Source organism: Canis lupus, chromosome 8, assembly GCF_011100685.1.
Source record: "Canis lupus familiaris isolate Mischka breed German Shepherd chromosome 8, alternate assembly UU_Cfam_GSD_1.0, whole genome shotgun sequence".
NCBI classification, from domain to species: domain Eukaryota; kingdom Metazoa; phylum Chordata; class Mammalia; order Carnivora; family Canidae; genus Canis; species Canis lupus.
In genome coordinates, this window is record NC_049229.1 from 28335090 (window position 1) to 28357795 (window position 22706).

A 22706-nucleotide genomic window follows, 5' to 3' on the forward strand; every position below is an offset into this window, starting at 1 on the left:
TTTAATCCTCACATTCTGCTGTGGGACGTGACTATAATCCTCTCCATGTTGCAGATGAGGAAATCAAGGAACCCACAAGTTAAATAGTTTACCCAAGTTCATATGGTCAGTAATGACAGCTTGGGTTCCAGTCCTGGTGGACAGACGCCCTTTCCCATAACATCACACCACATCCTAAAGTGAGGGGAAAGGACTACTAGAGGATTATGAGGGTCCTTAGAGCCCTACCAGTGTGAGTGAGTGTGTGTGTGTGTGTGTGTGTGTGTGTGTGTGTTGGGGGGAAGGGGGCAGAGATCTATTTGTAGGCTAGGAACACACAGCATTCAGCTCTACCCCATTCCTTCAGACCACGGAGAATCTTTTGGGACTATGTCTTCACTGCCAGGCTACAGGTAGCCGTGCAAGACTTGGTTTAGCTCCCGTGCCCCACAAGGATACTTAACAGGGCCATTGCTTTCTGAGCATGTGGGTTAAGCAAGATCTCCCTGGTAGTGGGACCTTGGAGAAATGAAGCTGCTGGAATGTTGGCCACAGAGCAAAATGCTGCAGCAAGAAGCTGCAAGCTGCAGGCTCCCAGCTAGCTGTCTTGAAAGGGACCACAGTAAATCAGGAGCAGCCACTGAGGCTGCTGCTGGATTTCAGGGCCAGGACCTGGCCAGGGGCTGTGGACCCCCAAAGCCAAGAGCAGCAGCCTCACCACCCCCGACTGGCGGGGCCAGGCGAAGACGCTGACTGCGCCTGGGGAAGGGGCCACTGAGCACTGGCTCTCTGGACGCTGCTGTGGAGGTGAGGGGGTGACAAGGGGAAGGAAGGAACCAGAGGCCCCAGAGGGACTTGGAACAAAGGGGGAGTGGGGTGCTGGGCACAGTAGGGTGAGCAGCGCGGGAGGAGGAAAGCGTGAGCTTGAGGGAGAGGGGGAGAGGAAAGCAGCGAAGAGCTACCAAGAAGGGGAGGAAGTGGGAGATGCGCCGCTTCCTGTGGAAAGCACGATGACTGAAGACAAAGCTGGGTGGGGACTAGTCCCTGGGCTGCAGGCGCCGCGGCTCCACACGCACAGCGCGCAGCGGCGGCCGCTCGGTGGCAGCTCCTGCTCCTGCTGCGCTGGGCGGGCGGCGCCGGGCTCGCTGCTCGCTCGGCTCCCAGGCTCCCAGGCTCCCGCACCCGCACCCGCACCCGCACCCGCACCCGCGCTCTGCCACCGGCCGCCGGCCCCCGGCCCCAGGTAAGGGCGCCGCTCCTCCGCTTGCTCCCTGCTCGGCCGGGAGCACCACGCCTGCGGGGCCAAGGGCAGACCCGGACTTCGCTTCGGGATTGGGGAAGTGGTCAGGCTGGGCTCTTGCAGAAGGGCTCTGGAGAAGGACCAAACGTGCGGCACGTTTGCTTAAAAAGAAGGCTCATTAGCGCTTAGCTTTGGCGATTCTTGGGGGAAACACGCTCGATGGAAGAAGCCGGGTGCATAGTTCTCTTGAAAGAAAAGCAGGGATCAGTTGAAATCAATTGGGGCTGAGGCTGTGGGCTCATCATCTGAGCGTTGCAGTCTCCTGGTTTTAAGGGTGTAAGTGGTGGAAAACGTTATCTTTCTTACATATTGGACTGAGGTGTCTCTGTTCTGCCAGTATAGTGACTGTGATTTAGCTTTTTTTTTTTTTGCGGGGGGGGGGGACGCGGTTAAATCCTTTTGTGCTCAGAATTTGCCAACAAAGACTGGAATTGCGTATATGAGGGGCAGTAGTTACCGTTTTAAAAAAAGGTGCCTTCCTCCTTCGGCTCTGTGCAGCTGCTTTCAGGATAGCCTCAGAAGCAAGCTACCATTTGCGGGTAGGTCTCCTCCTAAAGTTGCATCCTTTCTCAAAGGAGCGTGGGAGGTTTAACTTGTCCAGATTCAGATATGTATGGATTTGATGCTTATGTAGATTTTATTCATCTATAGGTCAAGATGCATATTAACCTCAGTGAGGGATAAAATGTACAAGTGGAGCTGGGTTGTTTCCTTACCTTTATACCCCATAAACAGAGCCAAGTAGTAAAATCAGAATGTGATTTTGTTCTTTGGTTCTCTTGAGCAATGGATCCTGTTAATGAGAGTCCATGACCATGACTTGTTCATATTTATGAATGATATGTGAAAGTACAATAAAGAGCTCTAACAGATTGAAAATGAAATTGGAAGATTTCTTTGGCAGGTTACGTAGCAGGAAGAGTTTACTACCCAAGTGAAGAAATGATTTAAGAAATTAACCTTTGTCTCCAACAGAAAGTGTGGGTGAGCAATAAATGGTCATTGATAAAAGGTTTTTTTCTTGAATTTTTAGAATGAAAGGAGATAAATTTTCAAAGGAAAGAAAACTGCTTACAGTGGAGTACAAAAGAGTAAAAAGGTCATATTTAGACACTCATAAATTCTCAAAATGTAGGTTTTTTTTAAACACTAAATATGCCATTGAGAGTGTATATGCTTCCTCCTTTATCACCATTCTCAGGAAGAGCTGTAAGGTCTGTTTTTTAGTGCCATCTTTCTGAAATTGATTTGGCGTCTCAAAATTTGTGATGTAGCAGCACATTTTGAGAGATAAGAATCTTTAGGTACTAAAGAAAAAATATCTACTTTTCTGAGGTTACTTATTAAATTAAACTTGCACTCTGTCTAAGGGGCAAAAGATTGCTGGTGTTGAAACCATGGAGTTTCCCTGTGGACTCATTGAATTTAATCAAACCTGTAGGCAAGATAAGTCATTCTGTGTATTTCACAGTTGCACTTCCCATTTCCCTCCTAAAGTATTAAATATGGAAAGATAATCTTCCACAGACGAGATATAGGGGTTGATCTTGGATCTGAAATGCCGCTACTTGGAGTTCCTGACTGAGCCACCTATCATTAAACGAAGTGGAAAGTTGGGAAGCTGGGCTGTATGAGGATGGGGCTCACCCCTTGGTACTTACTTATCTACAGGCTGTGTATTCACTAGATTGTGCCAACACCCTGCTTTGTTTGGGAATGTGTAGACAATCTGCGTTGTTCTCTGTGTGTGTTTCACAAAGAGTAAGAAAATGAAACCTTGGCCCTTAGGCACAGCAGAGTCAAGAGGGCTCCCTATTCTCTTTCACAAAACGGTTAAGAGCTGCCTGTTTTCTGTACTGCACAAAACATTTCCTTAATTGTTAAATTCCATCTTGAAGCACAACATGAGTGAGTAACAGCTGATCAGTAGCTGTGATGGTAGAAGGTTTAGGAAAAAGATAAAAATGCTTCTGTGTTATAAAATGAGACTGTTTCCACTTGTTCTGGCCATATGGAATATTGAAAGACATAATGCTTTTGCCCAGGGTATTCAGGAGCTTTTGAGGGAGTCGACCTACACTGAAATTTTAATCGTACTTTTTTTTTTTTTTTTTTTTTCCTGCCATATGGCCAATGGCTGAGTGGAAACATGACTCCATTATTTCATGGCCAGCCCTGGGCCTCATATGGTGGGCACACAGTGAATGTATTTGGTTGACTGACTTTTTCAGCCTACTTCAGAAGGCAGGTCTAACTTTTAAGTATAAAAGCTCTATCATCAAAGCAGAAAGCCAGTTCAAAAAGACAACTATGGGGTAGAATAAAAGAACATCATGGAATGAAAAGAACACTGGCTTCGGCTCTGAGAGTCAGGCAGATCTGCCTTTGAATCCTACCACTGGTTCTTACTACTTGACCTGGTACGTTAACATTTAAACCTTAGTTTCTTTGTTGTAAAGAGAAGTTAATAGTACATAATCAAGGTTTGGGGTTTTCTTTGTTGTATTTTGTTTTGTTTTGTTTTTTTTGCTGTTGTGTGTGACTGTGTGAGTGCCTGCTATGAGTAGTAGGTACTCATCTGAGTAGGTACTCAGATGTCAGTTTTTCTTCCTGGGTGGTGAAAGGAAAAGTTAGCATATTCTCAACCTTTACCACTACCTCCAAGGTTCCAGGAGACTTTTTTTTTCCCCCCTGGAGTAAAATATGTATAACATAAAATTTCCCATTTTAACGATTTTTAGATAAATTTTCTGTGGCATGAAGTATGTTGATGTTGTTGTATGACTATTACTACTTATCCATCAGCAGATCTTTTTCATTTTCTCAAACTGAAACTATTCCCATTAAACAATGACTCTCCATTTTCTCCTCCTCACAGCCCCGAGCAACCCACTATTCTTTCTGTCTCTGAGTAGGACTACTCTAGGTGCCTCATATACATGGATTTCTATGGTATCTGTCTTTTTGTGACTGGCCTCATTCACTTGACATCATGTCTTCAGAGTTCATCCATGTGGTAGCAGGTGTCAGAATTTCCTTCTTTCTTTAGGCTGGGTGATATCCCATTGTGTGTATATGCCATGCTTTGTTTAGTCATTCATCTGTTGGACACTGGGGTTGCTTGCATGTTTTAGCTATTGTAAATAATGCTGTTATGAACATGGCTGTACAATTATCTGTGTGAGTCCCTGCATTCACTTTTTTTTGAGGCACACCCATAATTGAATTGCTGGATCAAACTGTAATTCTGTTTAATTTTTTGAGGAATGGCCATACTGCTCCCCGGTAAGCTCTACCATTTTACAATCCCATAACAGTGCACCAGAGTTCCAATTTCTCCTCATCCTCACCAACACTTGTGTTTCTTGGGGTTGGTTTGTTCTTGACAGTAGCCATACTAATTAGGGTATGAATTGGTATTTCTTTGTGTTTGCAATTTTCCCTAAGGATTAGTGATGTTGAGCATCTTTTCTTGGGCCTATTGGCCATCTGTATATCTTCTTTAGAGAAATGTTTATTCAAATCCTTTGCTCATTTTTTAATTGGATCATTTTTCAAGGAGACATTTTTAAATGGCAAGATCTCTTGACATAGAGTGTCCTAAAGATCCTGATTATAATATTTGAAATTGGTCTCCTGCATATACCAGTATTATCCCTGCCCAAGTAAAATACTTCTCTCAGGAGTAACTTTTAAAATCAAAAGGAGAGAGGCACCTGGGTGGCTCAGTGGTTGAGCATCTGTCTTTGGCTCAGGTCGTGATCCTGGGGTCCTGGGATTGAGTCCTGTATCAGGCTCCCTGCAGGGAGCCTGCCTCTGCCTCTGCCTATGCCTCTGCCTCTCTCTGTGTGTATCTCATGAATAAATAAATAAAATATTAAAAATAAAATTAAAAAGAGAAAGTAAGAAAATCTGCAGAGCTCCTGATAATTGGTGATATCAAGAATCTGATAGTGGAATCCAAATTCTTATTCTAGACAGTCACATCAATGACCCTGCTGGTCAAATGTGGACCAGGCTACTGCAAAGGAGGCACTGGGGGAACTGTTCCCACATCTTTCTAGTCTCCACTCATTAGATGGATGAGAAAGAATGCCCCAATAGTTGGCAGGGTTGGAAAAAGGGGAGAGAATCTAAAGTATTAAATTATTCTTCAGCTTATTCTAAGTGGAGAGGATTAACCTATGGAGAAAGGGCTATAGTAGTTAAACAACAATAGATTTCTGAGAGAGGCTTCTAGCAAAATGTGATTCTAATCTAAATTTCACTTTTGAAAATAGAGAATCCTTCTTAGTTTCATTTCCCACTATACATTTCACCCTTGATTCTGAAACTGATGAAGCAGGGTGTGAACAGGGCTGAGGGGAGTTGCGCAGGAAGATGAAGGGTCTCTGTTAAGAGCAACAATATCTGAGATTTATGGTGTGGGTATGGAGGTTGACCTTGAATAGTTTGAAGAGCTCCTGACCGATCATAGGTGAGTTTCTTGTAATGCAGTCTTTGTGTGTGTTGGTTGGTTGAGTAATAAACCCCACTTTATTTAATTTGCAAATCTATTTATTCTACAACTAGTGGGAGGATCCATGACTGGCTTTCCAGATCCAGGTGGAGAAGGGAATTAGAACTGTGTTAAGACTTAGTCCCTGGCTTGTGGCCTTCTAGAATGGTACAACTGAAAATGACCTGGGGATGAGCCTGGTGTGTTTCAAACCCTCCATGATGGATAATAGAAGAGGTCCAGAATTTAAGTTACCTTTTTAGAGCTGCACAGATGATTGATACCTTACCCCCAATTCAATCTCCATTTCACCTCCTTTCATATTAGGGCAAATGGACAGAGAAAGCCTTTATACTCGGGATGTCTAAGTGGCTCGTTAGTTTAGCGCCTGGCTTCGGCCCAGAGCGTGATCCTGGAGTTCCACGTTGGGCTCCCTGCATGGAGCCTGCTTTTCCCTCTGCCTGTGTCTCTGCCTCTCTCTCTCTCTCTCTCTCTCTCTCTCTCTGTGTCTCACATGAATAAATAAATAAAATCTTAAAAAAAAAAAGACAGCCTTTATATTCTGTCACTTTTAAAATTATAAGATGAAATTATTTTGTTTAAAAAGTAGACCATATTGGGGATCCCTGGGTGGCTCAGCAGTTTGGCGCCTGCCTTTGGCCCAGGGCGTGATCCTGGAGACCCAAGAACGAGTCCCATGTCAGACTCCCACCATGGAGCCTGCTTCTCCCTCTGCCTGTGTCTCTGTCTCTCTCTCTCTCTATGTCTATCATGAATAAATAAATAAATTTAAACATTATGGTCTACTTTTTTTTTTTAAAGATTTAACATCCTATGTATGTATGCAGTTTCTGTGTTCAAAATTGTTCAAATGTAAAGATGTCACAGTGGAATTTAAGATTCACATTTTCAAGTAAAAGCATTGGAGATATCTATACATTTCCCCAAACTCTTATGTTAAAGAAAATGAGTTATATTTAATGGGAGTCATTGTTCAGACACTCTCTAGGGGACTTCATTAAACACTAAAAAAGAGGGACCTCAATCTTAAACTCTAGTGATAACACATTTCTTAGAAATGGTTCCACTGTATACCAAGGTTTGAGATAAGACAGGATCAGCTCTTTTATCTCTTGGCAAATATATGTAAACAGTCCAGCTCTTAGTGGACAGTCTTGGGAAAACCAGTCCCTTGACCCCTTCCTCCTTGTTCTTTGGCCTTTCCTTGCCTTCCTGCTAGTCAGGGTCAGACCTTCCCACAATCCTCTCCTCAGGCACCTGGCACTCTGAGCTAAGGAAAAGGGTCAAGAACTGGCTTTACTCCACAGTGACTGCAACATCACAGGGCCATGTCTCTTCTTTGAAAACCCTTTTCTTCTTTTTTTTCTTTTTTAAATTTCATATTTTACTGCCTCCTGTGCATTTTCAATAAATCTATTAAACCCAACTCCTACCTTTATTTATTACAGATGGCCTCATTTCTATTTATCTTAGAAGGCATATATTACAGGCTTTCTCAACCTCACTACTTATCACCTCAAAATTTCTCTGTGCCTCCATTCATTCTCTTTCCCTGTCTTCCTAGGTCAAATTAACACACCCTTTTGCTCAAGCCAGAAGTAAACTCTCTACTTGGACTCTGCATTCCATTTCCTTTTACTTGGTAGAGGACTATGTTCTGACAATAATTCTATCTCTTTCCCATGTATTTGGTTTCTTCTCTTTATTGGCCCTTTTCTCTTTGCCTGCACATATGTTCATACACATAAATTCATACACATAAATTTAAAATTAAACCTGCTGCCAACAAAGCTTCTCCTTGACTTTTATAACCTCTACTAACCTGTTCTCCTTCTACCTGTAGAGGCAGAAAAATAGTTTTCCCACTACCGTTCTAGGTTCTCATCTGGGAACCCTGTAACAAAAGGCAGACTAATAAGAGAAAAAGCAAATATGTTTATTAACATGTATACTTCTTGTATACATGGGACATAACCAGGGAAAAGTGAGTAACTCTCAAAGGTGGCTTAGAATTCAGGCTGAAATACTATCTTTAGCTAAAGACAGAGGAGGAAGAGTAGAGGAGGCCAGTTATGGGAAGATGACCAAGAAAAGCATGGTAAGTAAGAGTAAGATTCGGTGTGTAGACTTAAGTTCATACCTGTCTACTGATGAGAGTCTCTAGTGATTTAGTCCTCCTTCCCTTTCAGGTAGGAGAGGGAGGCACTCTTATAAATGGAGATTCCCTTTATAAATGTAAATTTCCCTTACACACACAGTAACTTCTACTCTGTTTTCAGAATTTCTCCTGTGTCTGTTGTTTCCCAAAATAGCCTACTCAAAATAATCCTTATGTCAAAGAGGCATATGTTGGGGCGGTATATTGTGCCACCCATCACAGGCCACTAGAGGCTCCCAACTTCCCTATTAACTCCTAAATTCTGCTCCCTAAAGATGTTTGTTCTTAAGACTTGATTTTTCTGCCACTTAATCTCTCCCTCTCCCTTGATCAAATCCTTTACTATGATTTCAGTCATTGTCACCATGCAGGTCAGTTCCAAATCTCATCCTTCATCCTGAACACTCATCTGCTATTGAGACGTGTACATCAAGCACCCTACAAATATTCAACCCACTGGAAATGAAACTCTCATGTCTAAATCAGTGCCATCATTGCCTTTCCCCACTCAAACCCAGCTCCTACCTGATTTCCTGACTATTAATGACACCTCATTCTCTCAGTCTTTCACTTATGAAAACTCAATTTCAGTTTTTTCTCAATGAACAGTCCAAGTTGTAGCCAGTCCCACAGCTTTTTGCATTGTCATTGGAAACACATCTTGACACTATCTACTCTTTTCCGTGTTGATAGCTGGTGTCTTAGTTCAGGCCCTCCTAACATCCAGCTGGGCTGGTTTGTTTGTGTTCTTGCTTCTCCCTAGAATAACTTTTCTACTTCCCCTTCCACACTTCATCCCAGTCTTATTTCTCCGAATAGCCAAATTCCATCTGTTCTGTAAGGCTCAGTTCAAATGCTACCTCTTCCTACCTCTTCTGTAAAGCCTTCCTTGGTACTTCTCTCCCCTCCTCAGTAAGAAACAATCTTTACTTCCCCTGAAAGCTTTTGTTTTTTCTTCACAGCAGTAAGCACATTCTAGTGTGTATAATGGCAATCTGCATTTTTTTTTCCCTTTGGCTAGCTCTTTGAGGGTGATGGCCACACCCAATTCCATCTTTGTCTTCCTTATAGCACACAAATACAGTTTTATGGGAGGTTTTGGGTTTACTTGTTTTTAATTTTCAGCTTTATTGTGGCATAACTGACAAAAGGGTAAGATATTTAAAATGTACAGTGTGATGATTTGATGCACTTATACATTGTGAAAGGGTCCCCTCTATTGAGTTAATTAACACGTCCCTCACTTTGCATATCTGGTATTTGTGTGTGTGTGAACATTTAAGTTCACAAATGCAGTTTGTCTATAATTCATTTAATGAACTTTTGTTGCTTATTTTTTGGTGCAGACTGGGCTAGATACTCTAGAAGCTCTCTAGGAGCTCATAAACTACAGGGGAAGCAGGCAAATGCTGACATAATTATAATCCAGTTGGTCAGCTTGTCCACAAGTCTTAACTGAATGTCTGCAATGTGCCACGTGTCCTTCAAGAGGCTGAGGAGACTTGGATGAACAAAACAGTCCAGTTCTTTGTTTTCTTGGAACTCACATTCCAGTGTTGGGAGAGATCCAGTAAACACATAAACAAATGGCTTTTAGATCTGGCTGCACATTCAATATCACTGAGGAGTACTTCGAAGCAAATATCCAGGTCCCAATCTCAGCCAGGCTGATTTGATCACAGCCAATCAAGTTTGGACCCCATCAAGAAAAACACATTGTGATACAAGAAAATATCAGGTAGTGAGAAGTGCTAAAATGAATGAAAATAGAAACAGACTGAATATTGTAGATTGTGCATATGATGGTGGTGGTGATGGCAATGTACTTTTGTTGGGTAATCCCTGAAAACCTCTCTGAGGAAGTGATATTTGAATTGGGACTGGTAGTGAGGAGAACTCCATGTGAGGATCTGGGGAGCAAGGGTTTCCAAGCAGGTGCAGGTACCTTCCTGATGCAAGGATGGGGTGAAGTTCCAAGAAAATGTGTCCTTTTCACCCAAGTGTATGATGATCTATAGAAATATGTCTTTCCTCTCCAGAAAGCACCTTTTTCCATTAAACTAGGCCGACTCCAAACACAGTGTACTTGGCTGCTCTGTTGTGTACTTGGTCTGGGTTAAATTTTTTTTAGATTAAATTGATTTACACAGTCAGGAAGACTACTGTGTTTAATTATATTTTTCTACAGTACAATCAGCATTACAGGGCTGTTGTCTGAATCAAGTGCCAGTTTTATTGTTTAAAACAACCTTAGGAACTTGGTATTATCTCTTCGATGAACAAAGTAGAGAAAGCAATGATTTCTGCCCTTAATTCTGTTTGGAGGAACCAAGGAAAATCGCACTGAGGAGTCTTTCAAACCACACAGAGTCAAGCACTCACTCATGGTTGAATGAGTGAAGATCAACACATTTCAGCAATCATGATGTGAATTAGCATTTGCCAGGCATGTTGTTTGTGCTGCTGTGTGCTGGATACTTTATATACATTACTGTTTGATGAGAAGAAGGTTTTTTTATTAGGACACTTTTGGCTACTGGTAAAGGAACACCCTACCAAAAAGGCTTAAACAGCAAGGAGTTTGCTTCAGGACCACCTGAAAGAAGGGTAGCTCCAGAGTTATTCATAACTGGGCACTGTTCTTAGCAACCTGCATTCTTTCCTTCCTCCTGTTCTGACTTCCTCAGCAGGTTGGCATACCCTCTTAAAATGCTCCCCTCCCCATGCTGAGATGGCTGCTTTCAAACTAACAACCAGATTTCAATATCTAGAAGCATAGTGAAGGGTCTGGTTTCTTTTCATGCACCTATTATTAGTGTGACAGAAAAGCTGTCTCTGGCTGAATTCCCCCCACAGTGCACATGCCTTATCTGTAGAGACGAGGCAGATGGAACCACTGTGACTGGATCATGTGAGTGTTTCCTCCTGAGGCCGTGGAGCAGCCCTGCCTCTATGAAGACCACAATCACCAGACCCCAGAGAAAAGATCTGGTTCTGTTAGGAAGGAAGGAGTTAACAATCATCAGGTAAGAAGTCAATGGAGTCTTCCCATTTTATAAGTGAAAATACCAAGGCTCAAAAAGGTTCAGTAACATCAAGATCACACAACTTGGAGTTGAACAGTGTTTCCATGCATTTCCCTTAGAAAAACACACACAGACACAAAGAGTTTTTTGTTACTGGTGGTAATCTAGGTAGACTGGAGAAAGAATTCTCAAAGAAAATACAAAATGGCTAATGCGAGACTTAGTGAAGAATAACCTTTTAAACAAATCATTCCAGAAGAAAAATCCATCAGGTACTATAAAGCAAGAAGAATGTCATTTAATTTAGACAGCATTGAATTTAGTCTTGGATTATTTATCTGCATTGTAAAAAGTTTTTAATGGACATTAAAGTAGTTTTTTTTTACAGTGCAGATATTCATATGAGCACATATTCATATATATATATATAAATTATATATAAAATTAAATATATATAAATCAAGTTTTCCTGACTGGTCAGTTAAATCAATTTGATGTAAATAAAATCCACCCTAGGCCAAGACAGGAGCTAGAAGGGCCAAGGGCTCTGTGTATGGCACCTGTTGGACTTAAATGAAAGCCTTATTTTCTCTAGAGAGGTGTGTGTTTTGTTGGTTACAGCACCTGTAAGAAGAATGACTAATCTCTGCAATTTCTGATTATGAGTTATTTTGAAAAATCGGTTTTCACTTTCCAACTCTGGAGGCAACATGCACTTCCATGACTGTTGCCTTTTCTCGTGGTTTCCACTTTCTAAGGTGCTGTTGTATTTCAGAGGCTCCATATATGTGAGGCAGCCTGGTGAAGAGGGGGAATTTCAAAGTGGAATTGCTGACATGACAGTGTTTTGACTGCTTGTCTCAAGGTGTGCTTTCGTTGCACCCTCATCATTGCAGACTAAGGATTAATAGTAGGAGTACTTTTTCTGTAGTAAATGATGGAGTGCTTCCTACTCATATCTGCATTTTTAACAGGAAAGTACACTTAATTTCGAGGCTTTGCCAACAGTGCTCTGTTTAAGAAGGGTATTTATCTGATCTGTACACAAATGTGAAAAAGAATTAACAGGAAAAATATCTGTCATTTTAGAGAGACTTTTTGGAGAACTGAGCTATCTTTAACATTTTTAAAAAATCTCATAAATGATGGTTGTGCTTAGGGAACATTGCTGTGGATGGACATAAAAGTAGTATCACTAAGAAAAAAAAAACTTTTGATTGAACAGCCCCTAGATTTTCTTTTAATTGAGATAATACAAAAGTTAAATAAGAAAAGGTAAAAATTTCTAGGTAAAAAATTTTTTTTATTTATTTTTTATTTATTTATTTTTTTACTATTAGTCTTAAAATAACCGTCAAATACTGTGGTATAAAAAAATAATATTCTAAGGCTTAGTACACAGGAGAGCATAGTAGTTAAAGAACACTATGGAATGGTGTTTGGAATCAGAATCTCTTGAGCAAGTTACTTTCTATGCCCCAGTTTCATCATCTATAAAATGGGAAATAATGACAATATCTGCCTCATAAAATTGTCAGGAGAAAATTATATAATATATTAAAATGTTTATGTAGCATAGTGAGTGACATATAGTAACTATTTAGAAGTATAGCTATTCAAGTATTATTGTTACCACAAAGGTAGAATAGAACTTTTCTTTTGTCCATGGGATTTTTACCAAATTCTGGCAGAAGTGATTATTATGGCCCAGCATTAATCACAGATACAAAAAAGGTGGAGTTAAGGAATCATTGCAGGAGGCCTATTTTTCTGGGATAGCTAGATGTCGATGTTTTGACTTAAGTGTCCACTCAGCCTTGGACTATTTGTCCAGTAATTTATGAACTTGGAATATTTCCAGTTTTCCTTCCCAACTCTTGATATGGTTGCTTTACATTTCCCTGTCCACTTTAGTTAGGTATAGCCACATCTCTTGTATTAGCCAGTGAAATGTGAACAGTAGTGCTCTTGACCACTTCCAGGAAGAACCTTCTAAGAACCAGGCTGTGAGTGAAGTCCTTGGCAGTTGGCAGTGGTAGAAGCATAGAAATGAGGGCTGCACTCTTAGGCCTGGGTCTTGGAGTCAAGACACCATAAGGATGGTCTCTCCACTGACCTGCAATGGACATGTAGTGGAAGTGAGAAATAAGCTTTGCTGTCTACACCACTAAGATTTTGGGGTTATTCATTAACACATAGTATAACCTAGTCTATCCTGACAGATTCATTCTGATTATCCCTTCAAACTCTAGAGGAAAAGTATATTATTGGTAACAGTACATAAAATATGTGGCTATTGGGAAACTGTAATTTCTAATGACTATTTTGCGTGTGTGTTATACATTGTGTTATATGTAAGTATCAGGAGATAGTTTTAAGTTAAATAGTTTTAGAGTTTTAAGCCCTATAGCACTGTTCCTGTTATAAACAATGACACTTGCTACATAGAGGGTCTTAAATAATGTGTATTAAATAAATGATTGGAAGTGGTCCACAGTTTTTCCATATGCCTGGGCTCTTTCATGTTTACATTTTAAAGATTGATTTATTACGGAGCACAAATGCGTGTGCATACAGGGGGGAGGGGTAGAGGGAGAAGAAGAGAGAATCCTAAACAGACTGTGCTAAGCAGGACGAGGCCAACTTGTGGCTCCAGGTCACAACCCATGAAATCATGACCTGAGCCGAAACCAAGAGTGGGACAGCCAACTGACTGCACCACCCAGGGGCTGCCATGTTTGCATTAAAATTAAATATCTTTATTTTGGACATTGGTTTAAAAACATCTTGGTACTAAAACTTATGTTTATTCTTTCATAACACTTTACATGTGACTGACCACGTACCCACAGATTTAGGCTATTTTATTTGATATTTTTTACTGCTGATTTTATTTCACTTGATTATTTCATTTGGTTCTCTAAAACTACATTATGAAATACCTTAATTATTTAAATTAGGGACAGATTAATTATCTCCAGTGTACAAACTCAAATTAATTTCATTATTAACCCAAGTTTTAAATTGATTAATCTTGGAGTTAAGGAACCAAGTGGGGTTTTTCTTTTTCATTTGTAAGGAGAAGAGCATATTTGATTTGATGAATCTTCTCTATCACAGCAGTTATGCTAATAGGAGCAAGAAATTTGCAAGAAAACTTTGAATAGCTTTTATAAACCACCCAGAAACCGGTGTGTCTGGGACTTCTGGGAGAACAATCTGTGAGTCATTTTAAAAAACAAACACACTCATAATCACAGTGCATGTTGTTACCATGGTAATTAGGCCTGTCGAGTTGGCTTGCTTATGTTCCTGTCAAGAGAAGAGGGGGAGAGAAACTGAGAATTCAGAGTTTGGACAATCAGCTTTATTTGCCTATTGCAAGAGAGAGTTAGGGGGTTCTTGAAAATGTACTAGCATAGTCATCCTAAGAGGGAAGTGAGGAAACTCTGGCATCCTGCCTTTGTTATTGAATATAAGTTAGCCATATTAGTGTCCGGTGTTGTGATTCACAGGAGAGAAAAGGACCATTTGGCATTCTCTTGGGAAAAAGAGGGGGAAATAGGTCCTTTATCTGATATATAATTATATATAAGTCTCTAAGTTCTCTCTGGGGAAGTGTCTCGTGTGCAGGTGCACAGAACTTTAATGATCTTCTAAAAGGCACCAAATACCACTTGCATAATGTTATAGCAGATTAAAGGATCGTCATTGTAAAGTGCATTATTCTAATATGGGTAGAGATTGATTTCAGGCTATTGTTTCAAAGCTGATCCCCAAGTAGATGAGGTATCTTTCCTCCATTTTATGGAGTAGATATGACTCCTTTATCTTGGACACATCTTACAATACAGGCCCATGGGTCGCAGAGATTAGGAAGTTTATGTGAGTTCTGACAAATCTGTCACCACTCCAGAGGAAAGTAAAATCAAAATATAACACTTGTTTGATGGACAGTCAACAGAGTTATTGGGCCAGTGGACTTACAGTAGGAGTGAGTCATTATGATTCTATCTGAGGAACAAACAACATCCTTAAATTAAAGGTATGAATTAGTGTATATAAAACTGTTTTTAAGAATGTTTCTAAGTTTACTTTAAGGGGTCTAGATATCCTCTTAAATGGATAATTATACTATGTTGACTAGAGTTTTATTTTTTTTAGAGTATTCCTCAAGCAGATACTAAAGCAGATTTTATTTAAAGCTAAACTTTTCTGTATTGAAACTATTTTTCAAAAGGTTTGAAATAAAGTGCCATGAAGCATAATGAGAAGGTCATAGAAACTCAGGAAGTTGGAATGTGATTTATGTCCTTGATAGGATATAATAACTACTTCTTGAAATTGTAGATTTCATTTTTTTCTCTCATATATGGATAGAAGGCACATGTTGCTTGAAATCAATCCTGTACTATCTTAATTTTCTTAAAATTCCTAAACAGTGTTTAACTTATTTTTTTTCTAGTAAAGTAATTCATGGTGATTACTGAAAATTTGGAAAATACTTAAATTGTAAAGAAATGACCTCTTCTCTATTAATTAGATTGTTGGTTGAACTGCATGTAACAGGGGCTTGATTTCACAGTGGGTGACAGAAGTTATTTCTCTTTCACATAATAATCCAGAGGTGGGTAGTCCAGGGCTGGAAAGGTAGCTCCGTAAGATCATCCAAGGACCTAAGCCTTTTCTGTCATGTTAGGCCATCACTCAGGGATGTTTCTCTTGCTTTATTATCTAACGTAGCTTTCCCTAAGGATCCCACCTATGACCATTATGAAGGGAGAGTGTTGGAAATGAGAGGGCATGACCCAGATGTTGCACATATCACTTTTGTAGTCATCCTATTGAACTATGTCTCATAGTCACACACCTTGGGGCAATGGAGGCTGGGAAAAGTAGTTACCCTTGACGTGTACATTTGTAGCTTAAAATTCTATTATAAGCATAGAAGAGCAGAGCAGTTACTGGTCATATCTAGCAATTCCTGCTATTTCAATTATCCTATAGATGATAGGATAGAAGATGCAATATGCTGTTTACATTTTGATGCATCTCCTTCCAATAATTTTGTAGAATCTATATCAGAAAGATTATGTATACTATTTGCTAGAAAAGATTATTTGTGATGTACTAGAAGAATATTACATATTAAAAATATAAAAATATATTAGAAAAATATGTATTTGAAACCTATATATTAGAAAATTAACTGAGGTCACAACTATATACATATAATTTTGTATTTTTTTCACATTACTTTATGTTGTGTATTTTTCCTCATCATTTATGTTGTAACTATCATTTCAAAGTTCCATCATGTACAGTTTTTGTTTTACTTAATAGATTATATTACTGATATTTAGGCTATTTCTAACACCCGGAAATACTTTTTTTTTTTATAAAGTCAAGGAGTATTATCACTAAGACGGTACATATTTGAGGATCTTGAATAGTGCCAAAATATTTTCCTGAGAGGCTCCTAGCACCAAAAATGCATGAGAGTACTGGACTCAGAGCACCCTTGGACAGGCTTATTTTGCAAGCCCCACTAATCATTGTTATCCCCAGGGTTCATTCTCTGAAATAGGTTGGTTTTGGCCCTTGGCTTTTTTTTTATTTCTTTGCTGTCATTAATCATAACATAATGTATTCCTAATAACTTTGGCTCATTTAAAACATATAATCCTTTCTAGTCATCTGGGAATAGGTTGGGCTGAGATTGTAGCATGCCTGCCAATCTTAAGCAATGTGAGGTCTTTATAGACAAGGATGTTCCTTTGGTCCTAGGACCCAATGTGAATTTGATTAAAATCTTCAGAAGTCATTGTAGCCAGGGGTATCGGTGTCTCTACTTTTAAGCAGCCTACAGAAACGTTAGATACCAGTGATGCTTATATAATTACTAAATTGTCCAAATATACCCTCTTAAAGGGCTAGATACACACAAATGGAAGATCCACCTCTGTTCATAACACCTGGAGCATCGATGAGTTCTACCTCTGCCCTTTTGGTTCTGTTGGGAGCAAATTGGGTTGGGTCAAGAGTAAAACTTGTTCTTAGTCATCTCACTTAGTCATGTATGACACCAAGAACTCTTCTTCCCTTAGATTCCCAAGTTGACTTTACGTTTTGATGTTTTCTTGCAGGCCAGGGAAGTCCATAAAGAAACAGACTCTTATTTTCACATCTGCTTCTTAAAAGAATTAACAAATTGTTGCTTGGCTCAGAAATGTAAACCTGTGAGACTCTCTGCCCTTAGAGCTATTCAGCCATTACCACCAAACCCTATTTACAGAAACACTCATTTGCTTATTCAGCTCTTATGTATCATGTTATTTTTCCTCTTTATAAAAAAACATTCATTTTCCTCTTTGCTTTCTCAACAGCCCAGATCTGCCAGTGAGCCTCAGGCTTTGGGAACTGAAGAGGTAAGAATTAAATATTTTCTCCTAGGAGATTCTTGAATCTAACCAGAACTTGAAGAGAAAAGAATATCTTAACTGATCCTATAGACAAATGCATTTATTATGTGATGTTTATCAATAAGAAATATTAATAGGAGCTTTAGCAAAATTAACAGGACTTCAGGATTTTGGAAAAAAGCAGTTATCCTTGATGATAGTTAAAATCAGATTTCTCACTCAGATTTTCCCATTTTTTTCTAAAAACACAAGTTGGAGCGTCTTGAGGTCACAGCCTTAAAATGTCTTCTTATGGCACCATACTCAGTTAATTGGTTGCAGCTATTGATGACATTCCCTGTGCAAGACAGACATCACAGTAGATTAGTTTAGAGAAGGGTAAGCCCAGTTCTTAATAGATTGGTTGTACACAGTGTAAGGGCTTTTCCAGCAGCTAAAGCAATAATAACAAAAGGTCAATCTTATGCTGTAGGGGTTTCTTCTTAAAGAAGCTAACTTGGAGTTTGAAAGTAGCTAAAGCCATTTGAATCTGGTTGTAGACTTGAAAGGTCACCATATTGCTGAGACAGGTGATAATGTATTTACCTGCCCTGACCTATAGTCAGCAACTTGGATTTTTCCCCCCATCTTAAAATTTAACATCATCAGGAAAAATTTCAAGGATATTCCAAAATAGAATAATATAATGAACTTCCCTATCACTCAATTTCCACAACTATCAATTCATGGCCAATATTTTTCATTTATCTGACCACCTATTTCTCTTCTTTCCCCCATTGGATTGTATGTCAGTGGCTTGAATTTGGGTGTTGGATTTTAAATTGTTTATTTACATAACTATTTAGTGGTTACAGAAAAGTACTAGTAAAAAATACAACTTACTTATGACCTGATTTACTTTACTGCAGCTAGTCTTTCATCCATTTATTTATTCAGCAAATATTTAGTACTTGCTAGTATTAGAATCCCAGAATCTCTGGTCTAGAAGGCTACCTGGGTGGCTCAGTCAGTTGAGCATCCAATTCTTGGTTTCTGCTCAGGTAATGATCTCACAGGTTGTGAGATGGAGCCCTGTGTCAGGCTCCACACTTAGCGGGGAGACTGCTTAAAGATTCTCTCCCTCGGCCCCTCCCCCCATATTCCCTGTGTGTGTGTGTGTGTGTGTGTGTGTGTGTGTGTGTCTCAAGTAAATAAATAAATCTTAAAAAAAAAAAATCTCTGGTCTAGAGCTTATTAGAAGAAAGGCTTGTGTGAGTGTGCTTTTAAGACCATGTATAGCTTTTACTATCTCATAATGAGGTTCTTTAGGATTTAAGTACTTAATATTTTACAATTGAGTACAGAACCATCCCTACATTCTACCAAATACAGTAATCCCCCCTTATTTGTGGGGAATATGTTCCAAAACCCCCAGTGGATGCCTGAAACTGCACTAGTACTGAACCATATATATACTATGCTTTTTCCTATATGTATATACACCTACAATAAAGTTTGATTATAAATTAGGCACAGTAAGAACTAACAACAATAATAAAGTAGAACAATTATAACAATATAGTGTAATAAAAGTTATGTGACTATGGTCTTTTTCTCAAAATATGTTATTGTACTGTACTCACCCTTCTTGTGGTGACATGTGATGATAAAATGCCTACATGTGAGATGAACTGAGGTGAATGACCTAGGCATTGTGGTCACCTGCTTCCTTGCGGTTGACCAAGGGCCACTGAAACTGCAGAAAGCAAAACCACGGTTGAGGGGGGACTACTCTATTGCTAATAATGAAGACTGTCATACAAGTATTTGATGTTCTCTGATGTTTATGTTGATTTCTTTCATGCTAATGAATGTACTTAAATGTTTCAAATCAATCCAGGCAGCGTTTCTCAATGGGAGTTGCTGGCAGGTGGAATGGGACAATTCTTCATTGTACTCTTTGGTATTCCTATTTTGGGGCTTTTAAAAGGCCAGTGGCATCTTCTGATCATTGTGATATCCAGAGCACCCTTAGGAGACATGGAGAACTACTGTGTCTTTGCACACAGCTTTAGAAAGGTTCTCTGTCATTTTCCATTCTCATGAACATTTTTGCTTCATACAAATTTACTGATTTCGGTTATGCTCGATGGTTCCTCATGTAAGGGGTACTGTGCTAACTAAAGAAAGAAATTCACTGGGTTTTATACAATATGTTGGAAAATTGAATTTAAATAAGAAAATTTTTAAAAGAAACTAAATGAAGTAGACATGTAAAGAAAACTGGTGTTTGCACTATTGGAGGGATTTTGAGCAAATTTGCTCTAGTACCAAATCTGTTTTCTTTTAAGTCTATACAGAGAAGCAAATTAAACACTGGGTGAGAAATGGTCAAATATTGAGGTTAAGAGCAAAATACTATTAAGGTATTATGCAAATTAAAAAGCCGCAATGATGAAGGATGTATTCATTTCATGTTTGCTGCCATAGCAAATTATCACAAACTTAGTGGCTTAAAGCAATACAAATTACAGTTCTGCAGGTTAAGTTCTCTAGGGATCTCACTGCGCTAAAAGCACACTATCAACAGAACTATGTTCCCTTCTGGAGGCTCTAGGAGAGAATTCTAAAGTTTACCTCCCTCTATCTTTAAAACTAACACTACATCTCTGTATGCTTTCTCTCTCTTTTTTTTTTTTTTAAGATTTTACTTTTATTTATTCATGATAGACATAGAGAGAGAGAGGCAGAGACACAGGCAGAGGGAGATGCAGGCTCTATGCTGGGAGCCCGACGTGGGACTCGATCCTGGGTCTCCAGGATCACGCCCTGGGCCAAAGGCAGGTGCTAAACCACTGAGCCACCCAGGGATCCCCTCTGTATGCTTTCTACTCTATCTACATCTCTTAACTCTGAACCCAGAAAAACTTTTGATTTTAAGGTCCCATGTGGTAAGATTTGGCCCACCTGAATAATCCAGGATACTCTCCCTCATGTGAAAGTCCTTAATTCAAAGTCCCTTTTCCCTTGTAAAGGTTACACATTCACAGGTTCCAGAGAGTAGGACATGGACTTATTTGGGGGTTATTATTCTGCCTACTACAAAGTAAAAGAGATTAGTTGTTCAGAAAAGCAGAAAGGCTAGTAGAGGTAGAAGTATCCAACATTTCATTGCATACTATTGAGCAGGTTTCGGGTTCCCAGGTTTCTGAAGCAAGTTCTTTTATTGACTTTGCAAATCCTGTTTTGTAGATACAGGCCCTGAAGGTTTTCTTGGAGTATTTAGCATTGGATCCAGTGGACAGGTTGAAGTTCCACAGCTCCTTTCTTGGCCAGATCTTTTGGTACTATGGGTGTGGCCTCTGGAGAGTGTGCTGCTTTTGGAGTTTCTGTAACTCTGGGGAGTTTGCCCACAGTGTGCAGGTTCCAAAGTCATTGAATAGTACCAAAGAAATGTAAGATTTTTATTTTATGCTGTTACGTCTGCCTGTCATATTATGCTATATTTATTAGGCTCTAAAATGTGGAAATTGGAGGAAAACATAACGTAATATTTTAGAGCCTCACTGTAGTGGCATTTATTATAGCTAATTTCAAAGTATGGTTTAATTTCCATCATATATCAGGTAGGTCCTCCCCACAAAGTAAGAAACCATTTCTTGCCTAGGGAATGAAATAGACCACTGGGTTATTTTTTGAAAAGCATCTCTGGAGTAGAATGTAGCTAGAAATTTTAGTTGGAGATGTTAAATTTTTCAGCTACTTTTGTAGCAAGTCCCTTTTCTATCCACTTCTAGACATTCCAACAATGCAAATCTGAAGACAAAACCTAGAATTAGTAATAGGATAACAAATCATTCTAATTTGTCCAAGACCGGGGGTTTCCTGGGACACAGAACTTTTGCTGCTAAAACTGGACCAGTCCTGGACAAATCAGGACAATTGATCACCCCACCAGATGTCTAACAAATGGCTATGTGGGAAGTATCTGTCACATCAATGAATTGTTAAAAATAGAATTTTTTTAAAGATTTTGTTTTGGAGCACCTCGTTGGCTCAGTCGGAAGAGCATGCAACTCTTGATCTCAGAGTCATGAATTTGAGCCCCACATTGGATGTAGAGATTACTTAAAAAATATCAAGAATAACCTACTGAGCCAGCTAGGTGCCCCAAAATAGAAATTTTAATTGACATAGATAATGACAACAACCCCTAGGGCTTAGGCTGAAGATAAGAGTGACTCCAACTCTTGGAAAATCTGTATCCACATATACATGTTTGCCCAAACCAACTTAAAAAAAAAAAACAAAAAACAAAAAAACCAAACCTTCAGATTGAGAACTAAGAAGAAACTGTGACATTTAGGAAGTGGTACATTTCAGGCCCTACCCTTTCAGTTTCTCAGTGTTAGTTACTAGCACCCTCCTACGAGATGCCTTCCATGAACCCATCTGTAATAACTTTATCACTGAAGTGACCACAGTACCTCACTGCATCTTTTCCAGCACATTGGCATGTATGGAAATGATAAAACCTGTTTGCCAAAGCAGCAAAGAGCTCTCTTAGTTTGAATCCTGTCTTTTGTGTGACAAAATTAAACTTTCCCACCTAAGAGACAGAAGACTGTTCAGAAAATATGAGGGAGATGATCCTGAAAACCTGAGGGGAAAGGATTGGAGTACATAATGTCTTGGCATCTTACCCAGCTCAAGAATTTGGTGCTTCCTGACCTTCCAGCTGTAGAGCTTGAGCTACTTGCCCTGATCTAAGTAGGTGCATTTGGGTAAAGACTCTTGTTCGGTCCTTCCTCCCTGCTTCCCTAATTCGTTCCCCTGTGTTAGCCTCATCAAGCCAGGTTGAGAAATCTGGAATACTGAAGGTCCTAGAGGCTCATTTTTTACATTTCTGTGAACTTTATTTGGATATTTTTGTTCTTTAAGCCATTGGGACAAAAAGGACTGCAAACGTACTTGAAAGAACAATAAGTTAGCTTCCCCAGAACAGACATTTGACTTTCCAGAGCTGGCACTCTCTCTCTCTCTCTCTCTCTTTTTAATGTTTTTAATTGTTCTCCATCTTCCAAACTGCCTTAGTTGGTAGGTACAAAGAATTCTCCTTTAATACTTTTTTTTCCCCCAAAAAATAGATTGAATACTTTCTGTCATGGAGGTAGGTAGGATCTGGGTTTCTGACAAGGATAGGTCTTGGATAGATCTGTGAATTATTTTGATATATTCCTCAACCCCTTTTTTTGGTTCCTGCCTTCTAGGACAACCAATCCTGGTTTCATTTTAAGACTAGCATCATTTCAGCTTCAGACCT

At 39.5% G+C, this 22706-nt stretch overlaps 1 protein-coding gene across 4 annotated transcripts in view; it reads left to right on the top strand.

The window, feature by feature from the left end:
• The first annotated feature begins 574 nt into the window (after positions 1-574).
• Positions 575-22706, top strand: part of GNG2 (G protein subunit gamma 2) — a 113587-nt gene continuing 91455 nt past the window's right edge. Inside the window, exons 1-2 of one of the 4 annotated variants that reach the window (XM_038544710.1) lie at positions 575-786; positions 17369-17410. Coding sequence is in view for 1 of the 4 variants with exons in the window: in XM_038544708.1 (XP_038400636.1) it covers positions 990-1222; positions 17369-17410 (275 nt within the window). In the remaining 3 variants the exon portion in view is untranslated. Of the gene's footprint in view, positions 787-882; positions 1223-1725; positions 1819-17368; positions 17411-22706 lie in introns of those variants that run through there. The other 3 variants (XM_038544708.1, XM_038544709.1, XM_038544711.1) reach the window with 3 other exon arrangements.